Source organism: Rhineura floridana, chromosome 4 (genome assembly GCF_030035675.1).
Source record: "Rhineura floridana isolate rRhiFlo1 chromosome 4, rRhiFlo1.hap2, whole genome shotgun sequence".
Lineage (NCBI taxonomy): Eukaryota > Metazoa > Chordata > Lepidosauria > Squamata > Rhineuridae > Rhineura > Rhineura floridana.
The window spans coordinates 144,711,104-144,731,910 of record NC_084483.1 but is presented as its reverse complement, the minus strand read 5'-3'; the positions used below and the strand labels follow the sequence as shown (position 1 = coordinate 144,731,910).

The window sequence follows — 20,807 nt, the reverse complement described above, 5'->3', positions numbered from 1 at the left end:
CTTTCCATGTCCTCCAATGCTAAGCTGCCCCCCACTAAGTTTACTTATACTAAACCAAATTTTCAGAGAGAAGCCTGAAGTCCAGCATTGTCATGCTACATATCTCATCCTTCATCTTATATATATTTCTGTATCTGTGTCACAGTGGATACATAGGCTCTATGAAATTAATATCGAATACTGAGATGCCCTTTTCAAAAAATAACAAACAAACTCTCTCCATCGTTAATAAAAGGCTCTTAAATATATGCATTGTATCACTATCATTTCCACAGTTTTCCAAAATAACAATATTAAATAATACCTAACAGCTGCAAACGGTCCTTGGCCATTGCCAAATTTGTCATCATTTTAGACTGGAGACGGCGAGCTCTTTCACAATGATCTCCTTAAAAAGAAAGTTAAATATTCACATTCAGACATAGTGAAAAAAGCAATGTCTCTCCCACACCACACCAAAAGGATATAAAGTAAACATTAAAATTACAACCTACTTAAAATATACATGTATCTAGAAGTAAATGACATAGCAAGAAGCCTCCATGATGTTTTGCATGGTTACCTAACGTTACAAGTCTGTACATGCTCTTCTCTCTTTAGCGACATTTGCACATATGAGGAAAGGATGCCAATGAGCTCAGTAGTAAAAGCATGTACAGACCAGTTATATTTTCCCACAATATGCAATTAGACTGTTCCCTGTTCATATTTTCTATTTCCTATTAACATTTCAAGCTGCTAACATAGAACTAGCAATAGTATTATGGGTCTTTCTGGAAAATGGTATAATTCAAATTACAGATATATAAACTGATGGAAAGATCATACAAAGGTAAGTCTGTCCACTGGGTAAATCTCAAATTTTAGCCCTACAAGTCTATAAAAAGCAACAAAAAAACTGGGAAGATTAGCAATTGTATATTACAATTTTAATATATTAGTTCTCTAGTTTCCAGATCTGATGCCTCCTTGCATCAAAATTAAACACATATTTGAAGTTTTCATCTTGCTTTTAAAAGCAACATCAGAAATGTTAGTGCCAGGGTATCAAGATTAACTTGAGCCAAAAATCTAATGGAACTTTCATTTTGCCCTCTGAAAAGGGAACATAAGCTATCATCAGAAATACTCGGTGGAACCACAACCATTACAAAACAAAAACCAAATTGTATTTACATATTAAAAATAAAGGCTGAGCTAAAAATAACTGTTGAACCAAATAAACTATCCTGCTTCAGAGCAAACTATTAGCATGTGAATATATTATCTTGGAAGGATTTTTATTTATTCTCTCATTTCCACAGGTATCTGCACTCTGTACTTTCAAAGAGCTAAATGGCAACAGACAAGATGGAGGCCTAATGTAGAAAAAGGACATCTGGGCACTATGGAATACCTTCCCCATACTTTGATTCACAATAAAACTTATTTCTGAATTCTGACATGAAGACTGATATATACACAGTACTTTGAGCAAGTTCCACATGGACAGGCTGCGTTTGTGGTGGCTAGGGTGCAGTGAGTCAGGCAGTACAGAGTACTGCAGGCTCTCAGTGTTACAAACAGTCTCTATAGACTAAGGCTGCAAGTGTGGTCACCTAAACCAGGGGTGGTAACCTGTGGCTCTCTAGAAGTGATTGGACTAGCTCCTGTTAGCCCCAGAACCTATGGGCAATGGTCAGGGATGGTGGAAATTGCAGTACAGCAACAACTGGAGGGCCACAGGTTTCCCATCTCAAATTTAAGATCCCATCCAGGTATCAATCCTAAACTTGCTCCATCCGACTCTGAAGTCAGTATTCAACATGAATTGGCACAGAATCAGTTTAGGCCCTGATGTGCCAATCAGATGCCCAGTTGTTTATTGGCCTGAACCAGAATTAATCCAGTACCAATTAAATTGCAACTGAATCCTTTTATTATTAATTAGCAAATGGAAAGCAGAAAAAACCCTACTGGTTTGAATATTTCCAAGAGATTTTATTTCAAGTATAATTAGGTGTTAGCAATTAAGGCAGTGCACTGAATTCAATGACATTGGCCTTGTTTGCACATCACATTAAACTAATGTTGATATGAGCAAGCAGCATACTAGTACATGCTGCTGAATTTTCAGGCACTTTGTTCCTCCTGCCAGGAAACAAGCTATGATCTGGCTTAGTGTTATGTCTGAACCCAGGCTCATAGTTCATTGTGCTCCAAACACACCACAAGCTGTAATGATAAACCAGACTAGATTATTTTCTAACACTGCAGCAGAAGCAAAGTAGAAGCAAAGCACCAGTGATTAATCTCAAGGAAGTCACTTCAAGGAAACCCAAGAACCTGATAATATGGCTATGAAACAGTGAAGATACTTAACTGAGAGAAACCAGATTTTTTTAATTCTACAAAAAAAAATTTACAAGCTAGTTTTGCTAGTTTCACTTGCTTCCTCCATTTATCCACTTAAAATTTCAAAATATGCTCACAATTTCACATGCACAAGGTTGGCCTACCTTGACCAGTAACTAGAACAGCTATTCCTTTCTCCAGTTCTTCAATCCCCTTTCTGTACCATTCAACAGCTTGTTCCTTTTGTCCTGCTGAGAAAAAGTTGGATGCATACTTTTCTTTATGAAGAATGGTCAGAACTACAGACATTATTCAGAGCCTATGGGAGACATTCAGTGATGTCTGCCTGCTTGTACAATGGAACTTTCGGTTTCTTCTCTTCAGCTCCCAATGCACTCCCAAGATCTTCTTCAGAGGGTCCCCCAAAGCCCTCAAAGTCTGGCTTGGAGGGCTGCAAGTGGGTAAGAGAAGAAGCCAGGCTGTATTAACAAGCAGACAACTGCTCATGCTATATTGGATCTCACACTATGTAACCGCACTGCAGTATACAAAAATGGACAGATCTACTCAAAGAGGCATCTTTACATTAAAAGGTCTTGTGGCACCCAGATACCTTTCTATCACCCAGTTTAAAACATCAAAAATTTGTTTCCTAGTGTTAAGTTTGTTCAAAAAGCAACTTAATGACAATATGTGCAGGAAAATTAGCTACGCATAAAAAGTTGTTGTGGGACTGCATAAATATATGGCATTTATATGGCACTTTTAATTGCTCAGAGTGCTTCATATACATTATCTCAGCAATCCGTACAGCAACCCTACAAGAAAGTCAACAGTATCCCTGTATGCAGATAGAAAGCCTGCGGTTTGACTAAGACCATCTAGAAAGTTCATGACTGATGTGACATTTGAACTGAAACCTTACGGTTCAGAACTCACATTGACATGATACCGCTCAGACTCCCTTCCAGCTATATTTACTTTAAAGAAATGAAGAAACAACAAAGTATTTCAACAGAAAGAGAATCCAGATCATAAGAGGAAATGAGAAGCCAAGAATTCACAGTGGCTTGCTTTTAATTAGCTCAGTTTAAACAGTAACAGATCATCCAGAAATCAAATAATCAAAGTCAGAAAGTGACATTTCAACCCTATACAGGAATACTATTTTATTTATTTTTTATTTGTTTCATTTTTAAACCGCCCATAGCGAATAGATCTCAACAGGCATACATATCAGGTGAACTACCACAAAGCACCTTTAAAACTAAGAGCTCCAGACAAACTAAGCCACCTGCTAGAGGAGAAAAGCATATTCGAGCAGGGCAATTCCCAGTGCAATAAGTGAGAGTTCCTTCCAAGCAATCAGTCAGATCCTGAACTGAGCAAACCATGTTAACATGTTGGCACAGTTGGCAGATACAGTCCATAAAATTTTGCATGTGAAGATGCAGTTAGAGAGTTATGCTAGGGGTCAGAAAAACCCAGGTTCATCTCCACTCAGAGTCAGCCATGAAGCTTACTAGGTAACCTTGGGTCATCCATTCTCTCAGCCTAACCTATCTGACAGTTATTGTGAGGATAATGGGAAGGGGAGACAACTATGCAAACACTACCCTAAGCTCCCTAGAAGAAGGGTAAGATAAAAAATATAGCATATTGAAACATCTTATGCCTAATAAGGGCAAATCTGATTTCCCAAAGGAATCACAGATATCGTTTTTATGTGATTGGGCACTAAAGCAGAAACCAAGCCATCTTCCATAGATTTGCCAAACTCTGTGTTGAATTTATTCATCTATTTCCTTGATGCTGCTGTGCAAATGAAATGAAATTAAACAACTCAGAAACTTTAAGATTATACACAGTTCTCATACAACAGCCAACAGGCAAGCCCCTCTAGGATACTGCTTGTTTCTACACATCAGAATTTCCAGGAAGGCTTAGGGAAATCAAATAAACTTGCAGCACCGCAACTGCTAAGTAATGAAACTGAAAGGGAAACTTGGAAAAAGTCATACAAACTTTGTTTCGAAAACAATTGAACACAAGGTTCAAATTTACCATTAAGTCCTAAAAATAACATAAACCCTAACTCCTGTTTTTAATACATATGTTGGCAGCCCAATACTGTTTGTTCAGAATTAAGCAATGCTGAATTACAGTTTGGTGGCAAGAGCATGTTTAATATGTAAAAGACTCCAGATTCAATCCCTGGCATCTCCAATTAAAAATTATCTTAGGTAGCAGGGGTCGGAAAGACCTCTACCCGAGACCTGGCACTGGGCCAGACCAACCACTGATCTAATTCAGTATAAAGCAGCTTCAACTTATGTTGAACTTATTTTCTTTAAGTATGTTTGGGACTGCGGCATTAGAATTCCCCCCCCCACTCTTATTTTAATGCATGATCAAATAAGTAGATGGTGAATAGTATGGCGACATAGTTGATGTTGACTATTTTGTGTACTGCTGTTGTTTCCATTTTGTACCAGCTACTTTGCTGTACAGTCACAGCAATTGTTGCTGTCATCACAAATTGTTGCTGGTTGATGGCATTTAAAAGAATCAAGATTTCTACACAAGATTTTTTTAAAAAAAAATGGTTATCAATGGCTTATCTTTAATCAAAGAATCAGCCCAGCAACCTTTTAGCTTTAAAACATCTGAACTCTCACAATCTCTCACAAGACTAGCAGCTAATGTTAAGTCATAGTACTGTGAACCATAACAATAAAAAGCCCCCAGAACACATCAATCTATACATATTATTTTTGTCCCTAAGCATCACCAACCCCTGAAATAATCTTAACATTTTAGAAACTAGAGTTTGATATGCAGTCCAGACAAGATAACAGAAGAACCCGGTGGTGGTGTATGGTGAGCCCTACAAGTACAAGCCGAACTCAGAGAACAAAGAGACTAAGCGGGTAGCACAAAGTCTCTTTCAGATTCACAGCAAAGCCTCCCTCACACAGACTCCACCCACAGATCCTTCATGTCAGTACCCTCCACACATAGACAGTTGCTTCCTCTTATTTGATGAATGTATTACTAGAGGCTTTTCACTTTGGGAGGAGCAATTACACCCTTCGAAGTCCCCCCTCCTTAAAGTCTGTATATAATTGCTTAGGCGTACTGAGCCTAAAGACGCATTAACAGCCAACACTCAGTACTCTAACCTAAGTACGCTGAGAGAAGGAACTGAAAAACACTCTTCAGTCGCCTCGATGGTGAGTGCAACTAAGTGACAACAGCGCAGTCTGAAGCAATTTATTCGCTTCAAGTAAAAGGAAGATGCGCTACTAACCGCATCTGCTGCTACTTCACCTGCGGTCTTGACTCGTCCGACCGTGGGGGGTGGGGGGCAGGCACTAACTGGATTGTGCATATCACGAGCATTGAGGGCAATGGTAAGCGGATGCTTTCCCCCCTCATCTCCTACTTGTGCCTGCCAACATCACACCCTTTCCCCTTCCCTCATAGCTATTCCCGCCATCACCCCCCTGTCCCACAACACAACCGGCTCCTCTGCTGCTCCCTTTTCTGCCGCAGCCATTTCGCCTCCCGCAGGCTTACCCGTCTCGTCTTCATCAATGCGCAGTGCCGCGGAGATGCATTCGAAGGCGCGCTTGTGACAAGCTCGCACCGTCTCGGCAGCGTCCCCGGGCCCGGCCCTGTTGGTGCCTTTGGCCGCTGCCATGACCACCCCGCCACGGGAGAGGCGCTCACAGAGCCAGGCGAAGAGCAGCCCGAGCTGGAAGGCCAGGAAGCGGAGCAGGGCGAAGACGGCGAAGAGCGGGTACGAGAAGTAGAAGAGATTCCGCTTGTGAGGAGAAGCCACCGCCGCCTGCTGGTGGTGTTGGACCGAAGGCGCCGACCCGGCCGCGGATGAAGAGGAGGTTCCGGCGGCCCGAGTCGGGGAACTGGAGGCGGCTAAGCCCTTTTTCTTCCCTCTCCCGCCCGGAGAATTCATTCACCACCGCCGTCGCCATAACCCGCTGCCAGGGACTGACAACAACCACCCGCGCGGGCCTGCCATAGCCGAGGCTACGCCCCTTCGTCTCAGTCCCGCAATCAAACAGATACACACAAGCGCACACACAAGGAAATCTGCGCAGCGACCCTTCCTGAATAAAGAGTACCGTAATAGCCTTTTGCTGGCCTGACCGCTGTTGTTAATTTGCGCCTGCGCGAATGAGTGAAGCGACAATAGGGGGCGTGGTCGGTACAACAGCCGGTAGGAAAAGAAGGCGAGTCGAACCGGAGACTACCAATCCCATCGCGCAATGCTTCTCTTCACACAATTAACAGAGAATAGTGGTTGGTCGTATGCATAAAAACCGGTGCTGAGATTTATTTCTTCTCCTTCTCTCTAGATTGCACCCTCATTGTGTGAAAGCGGTGCACTCTGGGCAATGTAGTCAATAGGGAACACATTGCGTAATGGGAGTTTCGCTTGCTTGATCTTAGTCTTTTGTCAGCATGTCAAGACAAGAACGGAGGTCTGTTATCACATTCACTATACCAACCCCATCTCAGGATCTATAATTCATTCTACATATGCTTAAGACCCATAAGCGAACTTGTAATATTGTTTATTGTACCATTTTTATTCATCGTAATAAAATAATTAAAATAAATTAAAATAATAACAAGGGGGGAGAGAAGGGAGGTCTTCTGCAGATCTCCACAATCGCTATATTCCAAGTGTGCCACAAATTGTATATTAAAGTTATAAATCGCTTTGAACTCTGTAATTTCTGAGTAAGCACGTTTAGGATTGCATTTACCAATCAGGCTTTTTTTCTTCTTTCTCCTCCATCGCTAAAAGGGAGAGCCAATATTCCAAGAACAAACGGCTATATGTTTAGGACTAAACTGAGACTGAGACATGTAACACTTGTAGTGAAAGGGAAAAAAACAGTCTCAGTTTAGTCCAAAACATATGGCAGTTTGTTCTTGGAATATAATGAGACACATAATGAGAAGACATGATTCACTAGAAAAGACAATAATGCTGGGAAAAATAGAAGGGAGAAGAAAAAGAGGAAGACCAAACAAGAGATGGATTGATTCCATAAAGGAAGCCACAGACCTGAGTTTACAAAATCTGAATAGGGTGGTTTATAACAGATGGTATTGAAGGTTGCTGATTCATAGGATCTCCATAAGTCATAGTCAGCTTGAAGGCACATAACATAAACAAGTGTTACATTAACAAATCTAGGAAGTGTGTGGTATTGTCAGTTACTGTTGGGAATGGTCCTGTACTTACCTTGTACGCATTTGAGCTTTACATATAAATGTTACTGGCAGTGACTCCAGTACTTCCTGACCTTATGGCTCCACTGTTTACAATATTCTTCTCTAAATCCATCATGTGTAATGTATCAAAGCAGTCTGCCAACCAAAAATACATTTCACACAATTTATGGTCTTTAGTCCGCAAAAGCTTATGCTACAATCAGCCTGTTAGGCTGCAATCCTAAGAACACTTACTAATGAGGGAATAAGCCCTATTGAACTTACTGATGTTTAGGATTACACTGTTAGTTTTCAAGGTACCACAAACTTCATTGCTGTTTTTGTCACACTGACTAGCATGGTTATCCTTGTGGCATTTGATATTGGGTCTGACACACAAAGCAACCCAGGGCCAATATTAATTCATATACACAAGTTCATTAATTATATAAGAGACTGCTTTATATCTGTTGCTTCTGCAGAACAAACATCACCTACAATGGAAATGCTGGAGAGAAAGGCTTTTGCCACAAAATATATATTTTAAGATGAACATTCTCCTCATGTGGAAATGCTGCTAGAACTCCAATTTGAACCGAAATATCCCTGAAGAATGTTAGGAGTACTAGAATCTTTGACATATCATTTCAGAAATTAAACCAAGGTTGTTTGAAATAATAGGCATTGAATTACATTCTATACAAGCAAGAAGCATGGCATTAAGATACATCGATGACCTTGTTTATGTTTTCAAATAAAGGATGCATTTATGTATTTATTTTATATCCCGCCCTTCCTCCCAGCAGCAGCCCAGCTCCTCCCAGCAGGAGTTTGTTTAAAACAAGAACTATCTAGAAGACCTGTTCAGTATTCCAGCATCACCTGGATCATAAGTGCAAACTATGCCACCATATCTTCCAATATAATTTCCCATGTAGTACTTATAGAATGCAATCCTCTGAAGAATTAGTCATTCTCAAACCTATTTATTTCAATGGGCACTGTGATGCCCCTGTATTTTGATAACTGTAAATATGGTAAGTGCGGGTTTATTAAAGTATATATGGTAAGTGGATTGAGTTAGAGGGGGGAGTACATGGGCTAGAATGCTGGAGAATGCTGTATGATGATTGGCTGAGGTTCTGAGTGGCTGAAGGTATAAATGAGAGGGTGACAGTTGAGGGACCGTGGTCGGTTGGTTGTGGCGTTTGGGTTGATTGGAGTTCTGTTGGTTGTGGGCTGGATTGTATTAGGCTGGTATTGAGGCAGATTATATATGACTGGAAACATAAAGAGTGACACTATATGAAACCATATGCTTGTTAAATACACCTTAAGTAATCTTGTTATTTCTTGGTGTTTATAAATAAATATTTTTCTTGGTTTACCAAAAGCCTGATCCTTGGCTGGGGCTTGCACAGACCAGAAGGGTGGGCGGGGTATTTACCAAGGCAGAGAAACAGTATCAAATGGTGGCAGCGGTATCATCAAGTATCCAGGGCAATCCAGGGCTGTATGCTTTATTGGCACAAAGATACAGGGGGGTTGTGGCCTGCAAGTGCGCCCAGACACAAACTAACAATAAGTCAGAAGGGGACTAAGGCAAAGTCCTAAGGCAATATTGTGAAACAGGGAGTGGCTGGTGGTGCTGCCTAGCAGTGGGATCTTGCGGGATCTGTGCTAGAGCTGGTGAGAGAACAAATAAAAACCAGGATCCTGACTGGAGGGACCTTACAGGAGGTGGAAGCAGGTGGGATCCTGACAGGCCCATCAATAACTGCATAGGATCAGACAGCAATTTATTTGTATGAAAGCTGACTCCTAGAATGCCTTATTCATTTTCATGTCACAAATCGTAATTATAAGCATTCTGAAGAAAAACAGACATTTCAATTTGGATTTCCCCCCAAATATAATTTCTATCTATCAAAATTATGCTGCCAAGGAAAGGCAATCAGTTTGCTCTTTATGACCTCAACTTCATAGGTTAAATTGGTGGCTTCTCTGTACAGCACCTTTGGAATTCATGTGCTGAGGTACATGGCCCAGTTTCTTTTAAACAAAAGGTGTTAGTGAAGTTGTGTTAACCCCTCCTGGATCGTCACCTTGTAGTGGTGAGTGGACTTGTGTGTTCCAATGAACCCTGTGAGCGAAGTCGTCAGGAGACATGTACTCCCAGCAGGGTCACCCATGGCAGGAAGGTCAAGGGAGAGGAACCAGACAAAGAACAATCCAAGAATGTCCTCAACAGCAGAACAGGCGGAGGATAACAAGATTTCCAATCGTCATGGTACCCATACCATTGGTTCAAAGCCTTTTTCTGTCAAGATTGTGTGTTGATCGTTGTGTACTGATCTCTCCACATAAAACAAATTCACACACAGGTATCTTCCAAAACAAAAGTCCCGTGGCGATGGGCGAATGGCAACGGGGGCAGGACTGTGAAATCCAGAAGACCCTAGTCATGGACCGTCACATGGGTTGTGGATACGGACCCACTGTTAAAGACTTTATTTTGGAAGACAATCTTACTCTGTCACAAGTGATCGCCAATGAATAAATTCGACCCAGCTTTTAAAGGGCGCTGGTTGCTGCTACCATCTGCGGTTTTATTGCTTTATTACGCTTTATGCACATAACTGTTGGTTTGTAAGCCATACTGAGTGCTAACTGATAGAAAGACAAGTTATTAAATAGAATGAAGCAATCGATTATCCAAATACAAACTTGGAATGATTGATCTGAGTTACTTAGGTGAAAATGAAAAGTATTCCTATTATCATCATTTCACATGGAGTAGGATGGAAACTGACAACCAAGTCTGGGAGATGAGTTCGTCGCGACATTTGTTGCTGACCTACAAATTAAAGCCGTCCGCAAGAGAAAAAGCAGCTGTGACGCATGCGCGAAAGGTCTTGTCTTTTCCAACTATCCATTGTCCACTCCTTCTCCTTGAAGAGCTAGTGAGGAGCGAGGGGCCCTTATTATTACGCAGGCGTACTAGACTAAATCACTACGGCCTGTGAAGCGCGACATTTCTCCTCTTCCTCATTTACGGCACAACACTGTACGACAACCAAGTTCCCTGTTTACGACTTGTACCGTGGGTTGTTTCGCTCGTTGCTCCGCGACGGGTCGTTTGTTGCTCTTTTCATCCTCGAACCAAGGCGGCTTGGCTAAGTGAAGGTGAGAGCGAGCTGCGAGTCGAGCCTAGCGGCCTTCCCCCATTTTGACGCCTTAGGCCGAGGGATGGCCTGGGCCGTCTGCTCCCTCGGCTCTTCTGTTGCTTGGGCTCCGGTCTCATTCCGGTAGCCCTAATTAGGCTGCGCGCGCCTAAAAGTAGCCGTCACGCGTCCTTTGGGCCAGGAGGGTCGGTTGACAACGCAACTTTTAAAAAAGCAGGCAGGCAAGTCGGTTGTTTGTGCTAACGCGGACTGTTTGGGCTGCTTCTCGATTGTATGGATAAAGCGTTCGTTAGGGCATGTAGGCGGCGATTCCAGGCATGCTTACCTGGGGGTAAGACGCATTAGAATCAGTGGGACTTACTCTTGAGTAAACGGGCAAAGGCTTCATGGGTAATCTTTCCACAGGGATGGGAATCTGTGAAGCCCTCCAAACGTTGTTGGTCTTCCATCATCCCTATCCATTGGTCATGCATGCTGTGAATGATGGGAGTTGAAGGTCATCAACATCTGAAGTGCCAACAGTTCCCTGTCTCCGTTTTGGCTTTAGATTATCCTGTTTTCCCCATCCATCCTTCATTTTTCTGGCTCTTCCCAGGTCGTTTTGGTAATTATTTTAAGCAGAAAGGTCAATTTCTAACATTTAACACCTTGAACTTAAGGAATCTTCTTTTAAAACGAAAAAAATATAGTTACAAAGATCTCTAACAAAACAAGATCTGAGCTGAATCATACCAAAAGGCACTTGGAAGTTGTTAGTACACAAATATTTGAGCTGCCAGCCGTGCTTTGTTTTATCAGTTTCTAAAACTGGTCATAGCTTAATCAGTACTCTCTTGTGTTTTTTCTCTTCAAGACTACTTTGTATTTGCTAACTTGTACACATCATGGAGACAGAACAGGTTATGGAGGGCCAGCCACAGGTACTGTCACAACCCCCAAAGATACTCCCTTTAATGTTCCTGGGTTTTGTTTTTTTAAAATAAATTATTCATTTTAAAAAATTTATTTTACAGTTGCAGGTTCCAGAAAATCCTCATGCAGAATATGGTCTTACAGAAAATGTAGAGGTAACTAAGATTATCGTTAGCGTTAACTATTCACTGTTGAAATTGGCCCCATCTTGGCACTCTCCCAAAGAGTTTAATTTGCTTAAGTTGTTCAGTCGTAGAACTGAGTGAAGCTAGTGAGAGGGGCACTGAGCCAGCACTCTGTTAGGGTACCTTGTCTAGTATGGCTGCATAGTCTTAAGTATTTATTATGAATATGGCTGAACTAGTACTACTAAGAATGAGAGAGATTCATATCGGCTTTTCTAAAAGCCTTTGATCTGGCATTACAAAGACTTGAGCATTGGTTCATTGAATATGAAAATCCTTACATCAATATTCAGATTGATGTTAATGTATTGAATGTTTTTGTATATTTGTGTTTCATTTTGGTCAATTCAAATATCTTTGAATTCACTGCCCAGGAAACTAAAACCATATCTTGGCAGTTTTGCTGTAAATATGTAAAATCAGACCATGAAATAGCAATGGCCTTTCCTTGGAGTCATATTAAGCAATCACACTTTTCAAGGAAAAAAACAAAAGTTTGTACTTGGGGTTCTACATGATTTGTTGGAGAAAACATACTTACCTTACTGAATAAATAGCATGCTGTGATCTTTGGTGAATTTTTCGATGGGCTAATTCTGACATACATGATTTTATATTTTTAACTAAAACACTGGATTGCTATCTTCATATAGTATATGTTTATATTTTCAAGCGAATAGTGGAAAATGAAAAGGCAAGCGCAGAGAAAACATCAAAGCAGAAAGTAGATCTTCAGTCGTTACCTACACGTGCCTATTTGGATCAGACAGTTGTCCCTATCTTACTACAAGGTCTTGCAGTGCTTGCAAAGGAGAGGTAAGGAACTTTTTTTAACTTGCATGATTTTATTCTTAATGACCCTCATGAATTTCTACTTATAAACATTATATAGGGCTAGTTCTTACAATAGTAAATGGGAAATGTATGTATGAGCTGTATCATTTCAGGCAACTGGGGGCAGGGAGACTTATGCAAATGAAATATTCATACTAACTAATCGTTTCCACATAAATAAACTAACATATTTACAATATAAGCAGGAACATCACATTTCCCGCCACCCTTAAAATAACAGCAAAGTATTATTCCTGCTCTAGGATTCATACGACGCGTTAATTAAAAAAATAAGTCTCTTAGGGGAAAATGTCTTTTCACACCCACGTCTGGCTCACGTCACTGCAGTCCCGGCCACGTGCCTTGAAAGTCCATCGGCCAATACATTGTCCTTGCCTTTTATGAACTTGAAGTCCACCTGGTAATCTTGTAAAGCCCAGGACCACCTCTGCAACATGGTGTTATTATTTCTCATAGTCTGTAACCATAGCAATGCTCGATGCTCCGTTGTCACTGTAAATCTTCGTCCCCACACGTATGGGCGCAGCTTGCTCAGTCCCCACACGACCGCTAGGCACTCCTTTTGGACCGACGAATAATTCTTCTCCCTCGATGTCAGCTTGCGACTAAGATACGCCACAGGATGTCTGGTGCCTCCCCTCTCTTGCAGCGACTCCCAGCACTAGGTCCAACGCATCCGTGGCCACGATAAATGGTTGCTTGAAATTTGGTGCTATCAATACAGGCCCTTGGCACAAGGTTTGCTTTAGAAGGTCAAAAGCCTTTTGACATTCATCCGTCCACACCACACGCTCAGCACACGTTTTTCTTGTTAGCTCATGCAAAGGGGTTGCTATTTCCCAAAAATCTTTTATAAATTTACGGTAGAAACCAGCCACACCTAAAAATGCCCTAACTTGCTTCTTAGTTAAGGGGATGGGCCATGATTGTATTGCCTCAACTTTGCTCCATAAGGGGGTTATTTTCCCACTCCCCACCTTATGTCCTAAATAGACCACTTCATTCAAACCAAACAGGCATTTCTTGGCTTTTATAGTTAGCCCTGCTTTCTTAAATGCCTCTAATACTGCTGTCAGGTGTTGGACATGCTCAGGCACTGACTTGCTGAAAATGGCCACATCATCTATATAGGCCACAGCAAAATCTGACATGCCTCACAACACAGTGTTAATTAGTCTCTGAAAAGAACTTGGTGAGTTCCTTAGTCCCATGGGTAAAGTCACAAACTCATATAACCCATCTGGTGTACTGAAGGCAGTTTTGGCTCTGGATTGCTCGTCGTAATTCCATCTGCCAAAATCCTTTACACAAATCTATGGTAGAGGTAATGGTTGCTGCTCCCAATAGCTCTAACATTGCTCCACCCTAAGCATAGGATACGCATCTGGGACAGTAATTTTATTGATTAATCGATAATCAATACAAAACCTCGTGGTTCCATCTTTTTTCGGAACCAGTACAATACTTGAGGCCCAGGGACTGATGGATTCCCTGATCACCCCTAGTTCCAACATGTCTTCAACCTCTTTTCTAATCTCATTCAAAACTTTCCCATTCACACGGTATGGAACAGATCTGATTGGGGCATGATTTCCAGTATCAATGGAATGTCTGGCTATACTGGTTCGGCCAGGTTTGTTGCTGAAGAGATCCCCATAATTTTTTAAAACTCTTAGAATCTCTTTCTTGACTTCTTCCTCCACCTCCTCCGACCATTCCAATTGATCTACCCCTCCTTTTGCTTTGCTTTCCTGTATCAAATCTGGAAGTACAGGACCACTACCTTCAGGGAACAAGGTAACCTGTAAAACTTTAACATCCCTGCTGTGATATGGGTTGAGCATATTCACATGCACCACCTTCTGTTTGACTGGTTCACATTCATTCTCTCAGCAGGCATCCACAGTCTGTACAATATCCCATTCTCACACACAATTTGATTCCTCAGTTTGTCAGTAAAGGGAATCCTTTGTGTGAGTGCTTGGCCCTTCATTTGCTTCAAACTTTCATCCTTATCCAGCTCTTCTCTGAACTGCTCTGCCTCTGCAGTAGAGACCATTCGAAACAGTGTGTCTCTCTTAGCAGGCCTGCTAGGGGTTGCTATGGCGACCTCAGTCTCAACCACAGATTCTACCCTGCTTTGTTCAGAGCTGGCTAAAATGGCTTCTGCTCCTTTGTTCATTTGGTTTCGGGTCACAACATATATGTTTTCTTGTGCCCCCATAACATCTCTTCCCAGTATCACTGGTTCTTGTTTTGGGGCATTAATACCCACTTTACAGATCTCCTCCTTTCCTCTCCACTTTAATTTTATCAGGGCCATGGGTATACTTTCTGGTTCACCCCTCACTCCTTGGATTGTCACCGTTTCCTGAGGTAATATTTCCTCAGATTTTATCAAATCTGGCCTCAGTAACGTCTGAGCGGCACCAGTATCCAACAATGCCCAATAATTTGCCCCTTGCACACTCACTTCTTCCCTCAGACTCGAATCAAAGTCTTGTACATTTGTCCAGTTTATCTGGCAGAACTGAACTTTCTTTGTTTCTAACTCCCTTGGTTCTGTTTTCACTGCCCTTCCCTGAGCAGGATTACCAATGGGGTTGGCAACCTCACATTGGAAACGTAGGTGCCCCGGTCTACCACATTTATAACAATTTCTCCTCCATTTTGGGGTACACAGATCCACTCTGGGGTGTCCTGTGCCCTTCAGATTTTATTGGAGGGCTCACTCGCTGTGGTATCACATCCTTTCTGCCACCATTATATGGTCTGGGTTTAAACTCTCTCGATGTTTTGCTCACCCAACCAGTTCTGTTTGAGGCAAAGTGATCTGCCATCTCTGCTGCCTCTTGAACAGATTTAGGGGAACGGTCTTTGACAAGGAGCCTTATTTTTGGTGGTAACTGATGGTGTAGTTGGTCCAGTATCATGAGGCTTTTCACCTCTTCCACTGACTGAGCTTTTGCACTCCCCATCCACTTTCCAAATGTGTCCACCAATTTTGCTCCCAGTTCAACAAAAGACCTTCCTGCTTGGATCTGGCAGTTTCGAAATAACTTCCTGAAATAGTCAGGTCCCAGCCTGAATCTTTTGTACACTGCCTCTTTAAACTCGGCATATGTGACAGGCCTGTCTGAGTGGAAATATTGGTATACCTCTGCCAATTCCCCTTTGATCAAATTTGATAAATATTGCATATATTTATCCTCCGGTAGCCCCCACATCTGAGCTGCCTTTTCGAAGGTGTTGAGGTAAATTTGTGGATCTTGTCCAGGTTCAAACACCGCAAAATCTTTTGGTGTAACCTTTATCATTGTTTCATTTCTGTATTTTCTTGTTTCATCCGACTGAAAGTTCTCTCTTTCAAATTTTAACTTTTCCACTTGTATTTCAGCATCCACTCTCATTCTTTCAGTATCCATTCTCATTCTCTCAATTTCCAATCCCGCTGTTTTTCTTTCTCCTCAGTCTCCATCCTCCCTCTTTCAGCATCCATTCTCAACTTTTCAGTTCCCAACTCACGTTCCCATCTTAACTTCTCTCTTAAATACTCTATATAAGCGGGACTGCTTGCGTACCCTTCTGGGTTCTCTTCTCTGACAGGTTGTTTTTGTTGGACAGATGTGAATGCTATCAATGCTACTCGCAATTCATCTATACCTTTACCCTCGTGAGGTAAATTGAATGTTATGCACTTCTCCACCAGCTCCTCTCTTTTCATCTTTATATATTCAGCCATGTTTTTAGGAGTTCACTCACACTTTGCCACACACTCTTTGCCAGTCACTCTCACAAGTAATCTTTGTTTGTTATTTCTTTTAGCCACACCACTTTTAGGGACTCTCTGTTGTTCGTATCCCACCGCTACAGCCACCACATGTGACGTCCTTCCCCAGCACCACCTGTGAAGCTCTCACTTGTGGCTACCAGCAGACAGGAACGTCAGGTTTATTCTTACCCTTTACAGCACTAGCACCGATCTCAAAAGATCCCCCTGCTAGGCCTTACTACCCAACACTCTGTATCTCTTATAACCTTTAGACTGTGCCTTAGTCTCTGCCGGGCTATCTCGATACCTTGTGTCTATGGGTGTAGGTAATTCCCAACCCCCCCTGCAGCCTCTTGCACTGAAGCATACAGCCCTGGGTTTCTCTGTGGGACTGGATACACTTTCCTCCGATCCGCCGCTGCCACCATTCGATACAAACTGTTCAGACTTGGTTACTTTGCTATTCCCCCTGGTATGTGTATCCCAGCTGAAGGAATCAGGCTTTTGTTTAACCAAGAAATATTTATTAAGAATTAGAAATAACAAGATTACTTAAGGAATGTTTCACAAGCGTATGGTTTCATCTATATTCTGTTATGTACTTTACTTCTTACTAATTGCCTCAGAACTCCGACTCACACTCAACAACACCACCAAACACCATCCACCTCCTCAATTCACCTTACAATTCACCTCCCAATTCACCACCCAGATTCAGCTGTCATTCTTCCATTTATACTCCCAGCCATTCAAACGCTCAGCCAATCATCCAGCATTCTACTGCTCATGTACTCCCCCTCTTCTTTCACTCCACTTACCATATGTCTTCTATATAACCAGCACTTGCCATATTTACAATATAAGCAGGAACATCACAGAAGGGTAGGCTGCAACCTTTCTACTGGATATGCTATTTTTCTATGCTGAAGGTCCTTTTCGTATGGAGAGTTCATTCATGTAGGCTGCACCTGCATTTTGAACCGGAATAGTCCTGACATATATTTTCCACCTCTTTTGCTGTGAGAACTAGAGCAGGGGCTCCCAAACTGTGGTCCGTGAGCTTTATTCAGATGGTTCGCAGTTTGTCCACATTAAATATTCATATTGATTTTTCATTGTATTTTATTGCTTGGTTTATTTTTATGTTGTATTTTATCACATTAGTTAGAATTCTGTGGATTGTAAATTGTAATACAATATAAGAAATAAAAAGCAATAAAAATGCAATTAAAATCATAAAAGCATGTAGCACAGAACATTACAATTGCTACAACAGATAGAAAAAGCATTAAGTGGTCCACCAAGACCCTCAGCAATTTTCAGTTAGAAAAACGTTTGGGAACTGCTGAACTGAACTGTAATGTGTGTGTGAAATGTGAAGAATGGGAGTACTTTCCAAAGACCTAATTTTACACAAACTCTGAGAGTAGTTAGGCTGGCTGTGGCGGTCACCCATAATTTGATAAACACTATGGATTGTATGGTGTACATGATTATCCAGTTTCATTTTAGAGAGAGCAAAAGCTGAAATTGGGAAAGAACTGAAAAGAGCTGTTAATAACTAGGGTGGAGATCAAGACTGACCTATAGCAAACAATGCAATCTGATTTGACACAGCATAAGATCACTATGGTCTGCAGGGGAGGGCCTCCTGCAGATACCATCTTATCAGGAGATCCATTCCGCACAACATAGGAAATGGACCTTTAGTGTTGTGGCACCTACTCTTTGGAATTCCATCCCCCTAAATATTAGGCACTATTTCTGTTATCTTTTCAGCGCCTACTGAAGACCTTCCTCTTTCAACAAGCCTTTTAAGTTGAGACCTTATCCCAGTCTGCATCTGTGTTGGAATTGCTTTTTAATATGTTTTTAAACCTTTTTTTTTAAAGATGGTTTCAAAGCTTTTTCTAAAAAATGATGTTTTAAAGATGTTTTGTTTTAATATATTTTAAGTTCTGTTTTTATGATGTTTTAAAGATTTTTTAGTGCTTCTGGGCTCCTAGTGGGAGGAAGGGTGGGATATAAATTAAATAAATCAAGAATAATAAACATTCATTCTCCTTATAATTTTTTTCCGGTAGCTTAAACTGCTACTGGATCACTATTTCTCTTCTCCTTTTTACAGAGAAAGCTGTGTAGGAAAATAGAGTGGTGGTCTAATATAGGAGCTCTACAGCCAAGCATTCTCCCATCTATTTATCTTTTCTCCCCTTGTCCATATGTCTAGAGAAGTAAAAAAGTAGTTTTCTCTTTCTTGCTTTCTCCCTTCCCCAAACAAGAGAGAGCTGGGATAGACAGTAAGAAAATTTAAGCACTTTCCCCTCATTTTTCAAGTGAAACAACAGCTATTGTCATAAAACAACTTAATTTCTGTGCTGTTGACTGGAACAGTATGGCTAAAGGAATTAATGCCCATTCTCAGAATTTAACACTTTCTCCAAGTTAAAACAAAAAAGCAAATTAAATTAACAGCTGCAAAAAATTGTCATTCTGTGCTGTTTTGGAATTTAGCCTATAATAGATGAAATTAGACAAAAGTAGTGATGACATATGAAACTGAAATTCTTACTCAGATTTATAAATAGCAAGTGTTTTCATTTAAGCACAATCTTAACCATGTCTACTCAGAACTAAGCTAATTTGAATTCACTGGGGCTTATTCCCAGGTAAGTGGAGTTAGGATTGCAGCCTTGATGTATTTAAAAAAAGGTTTGGTAATCCCAGACAATACTCAAGTACTTTTCATGTTTTTTAAATCTACATACTTAAGGGTTCCTTCCCTGAAATTTCTTCTGTGTGGCTAATGTTGATAATTTAATTGAAGTTAAATAATTCTTGAGCTGATAGCTATGAACAAAACTATTTTTCTCTTTTGCTTTTCAGACCACCAAATCCTATTGAATTCCTTGCAGCATACCTGTTAAAAAATAAGGCACAGTTTGAGGATCGAAATTAATCTCATCCTAAGAGGACCATTTGACTGTTCAGCATATATGCTAAATATCCATGAATCATTGTCTGGTGTACCAGTTCTACAAAACAAAAAATCTTATTTACGCACCATTTCTTTAGCTCTATATTTATTTATTAAATTTATATCCAGTCCTTCCTCCCAAAGGAGCCCAGGGGAGCAGTTACACCAGGGGCACAGCACCACTATGTCAGCAGAATGGACACTGTGTCCTGTACATGCTCAGCCTTAGAGGGAAGGGGAAAATGCACAACACAAACAAAAAAACAAAAAACAGGTGAGTCCACAGCATCTGTGGAATCGCCACTAATGCCCACAACGGGGGATTGCTAGTAGCAACATCCACATGCTATCAAAACATGAGAAAGCTAATTATCAATTTATGGGGCATGTCTCCTGCTCCTGCTTCACAACATGCACAATACCACAGCACCCCCATTTCATTAGCCCCACAGACACAGCCAGCAATGACCCTGCTACTGTCAGTCCTCAGGCAACTGTAAAGGTACAGTTGGAATCCCCTTATGCTCTCCACAAATGCTGTTTTGGAACACAACACACCCATATGGTGAGGGAAATATACCCCCACAACACAGCACCAACAAAGCTCTTTAGGCTATACATAGAAGGCCTGCACTGAGGCCTCTTGTAGCAAGGGTTCAAGATGTACCCAGGCAGGAAAAACTGTGTCAAGCAGCCAAGAGGAGGGACCACGATATGCAGCAAGGGCAGACACAATCATACACTGACAGAGGCAGCCTCCAGTGACTTGAGGTTGGGAGACAGCTGTCAGGACTTAGAGCCCATAAAGGGGATGGAGGAATGGCCCCACTCACCTTACATACAGCAGTCATGTCAGAGGCAAAAGAGAGGGAGCTCCCAGGGCTCAGACCCACACTACAAATACCACGGAGCTGTTGCCTAACCACTCACCCACAGCAGCAGACAGGCATCAGGGATAGCGTTTGTCTTCCTGCACCCAACCTTAGCACCTAGTCATAAACTTCAGGGGCAGCAGGAGGAGCCCTAGCAAGGTGGAACAAATTACATTCTACATGCAGGAGACTCCAGATTGTACAACCCCATACTAAGAAGAATGTAGGGGGTGGGCACATGCAAGCACACATGGGCCAATTAGGAGTGCTGCCTGGACTGTAGCCTGGCTACTGTATAGGTCAGTTAGCCCTTTTGGCCCTCACATCCCCCTGGCAACGCATGTGTCCATCTGCACACCTGCTATTTTGTATTCTAGGCCAACCCTGCCAGGTCCTATCGCAGCAAATTTCATTGCCCGTCTTCTGGTTTCTTCCCACCAAACTGCCTCATGCACCCATCAGCAGAAC

General features: G+C 41.6%; 2 protein-coding genes across 6 annotated transcripts in view; one reads left to right on the top strand and one right to left on the bottom strand.

Moving 5' to 3' along the window:
- The window catches only part of SPAST (spastin), a 40,901-nt gene extending 34,360 nt beyond the window's left edge, over nucleotides 1–6,541 (bottom strand). Inside the window, exons 1-3 of one of the 4 annotated variants that reach the window (XM_061624670.1) lie at nucleotides 5,914–6,541; nucleotides 2,499–2,585; nucleotides 305–388 (exon numbers count right to left, since the gene is read on the bottom strand). In XM_061624670.1, the coding sequence (XP_061480654.1) occupies nucleotides 305–388; nucleotides 2,499–2,585; nucleotides 5,914–6,310 (568 nt within the window). In that variant the 5' untranslated portion in view covers nucleotides 6,311–6,541. The remainder of the gene's footprint in view (nucleotides 1–304; nucleotides 389–2,498; nucleotides 2,586–5,913) is intronic. The other 3 variants (XM_061624671.1, XM_061624669.1, XM_061624668.1) reach the window with 3 other exon arrangements.
- Nucleotides 6,542–10,478: 3,937 nt separating this feature from the next.
- On the top strand, nucleotides 10,479–19,556 carry DPY30 (dpy-30 histone methyltransferase complex regulatory subunit). 2 transcript variants are annotated; one of them, XM_061624660.1, is made up of 5 exons: nucleotides 10,479–10,767; nucleotides 11,620–11,686; nucleotides 11,780–11,833; nucleotides 12,537–12,679; nucleotides 19,377–19,556. In XM_061624660.1, the coding sequence occupies exons 2-5, from the start codon at nucleotides 11,651–11,653 to the stop codon at nucleotides 19,447–19,449; spliced, it is 306 nt and encodes a 101-aa protein (XP_061480644.1). In that variant the 5' UTR covers nucleotides 10,479–10,767; nucleotides 11,620–11,650; the 3' UTR covers nucleotides 19,450–19,556. The 2 variants fall into 2 exon arrangements, with proteins under 2 accessions (XP_061480644.1, XP_061480645.1); XM_061624661.1 differs by lacking the exon at nucleotides 10,479–10,767 and adding an exon at nucleotides 10,792–10,987.
- The last annotated feature ends 1,251 nt before the right edge of the window (nucleotides 19,557–20,807 follow it).

What these genes read in the sequence shown, in the direction of transcription:
- DPY30 (XM_061624660.1), top strand. Translation starts at nt 11,651, where the DNA reads ATGGAGACAGAACAGGTTATGGAGGGCCAGCCACAG. An exon ending in GTCTTACAGAAAATGTAGAG is followed by an intron (nt 11,834 to 12,536) that starts GTAACTAAGATT and finishes TATATTTTCAAG; the next exon opens with CGAATAGTGGAAAATGAAAA. An exon ending in GCAGTGCTTGCAAAGGAGAG is followed by an intron (nt 12,680 to 19,376) that starts GTAAGGAACTTT and finishes TTTGCTTTTCAG; the next exon opens with ACCACCAAATCCTATTGAAT.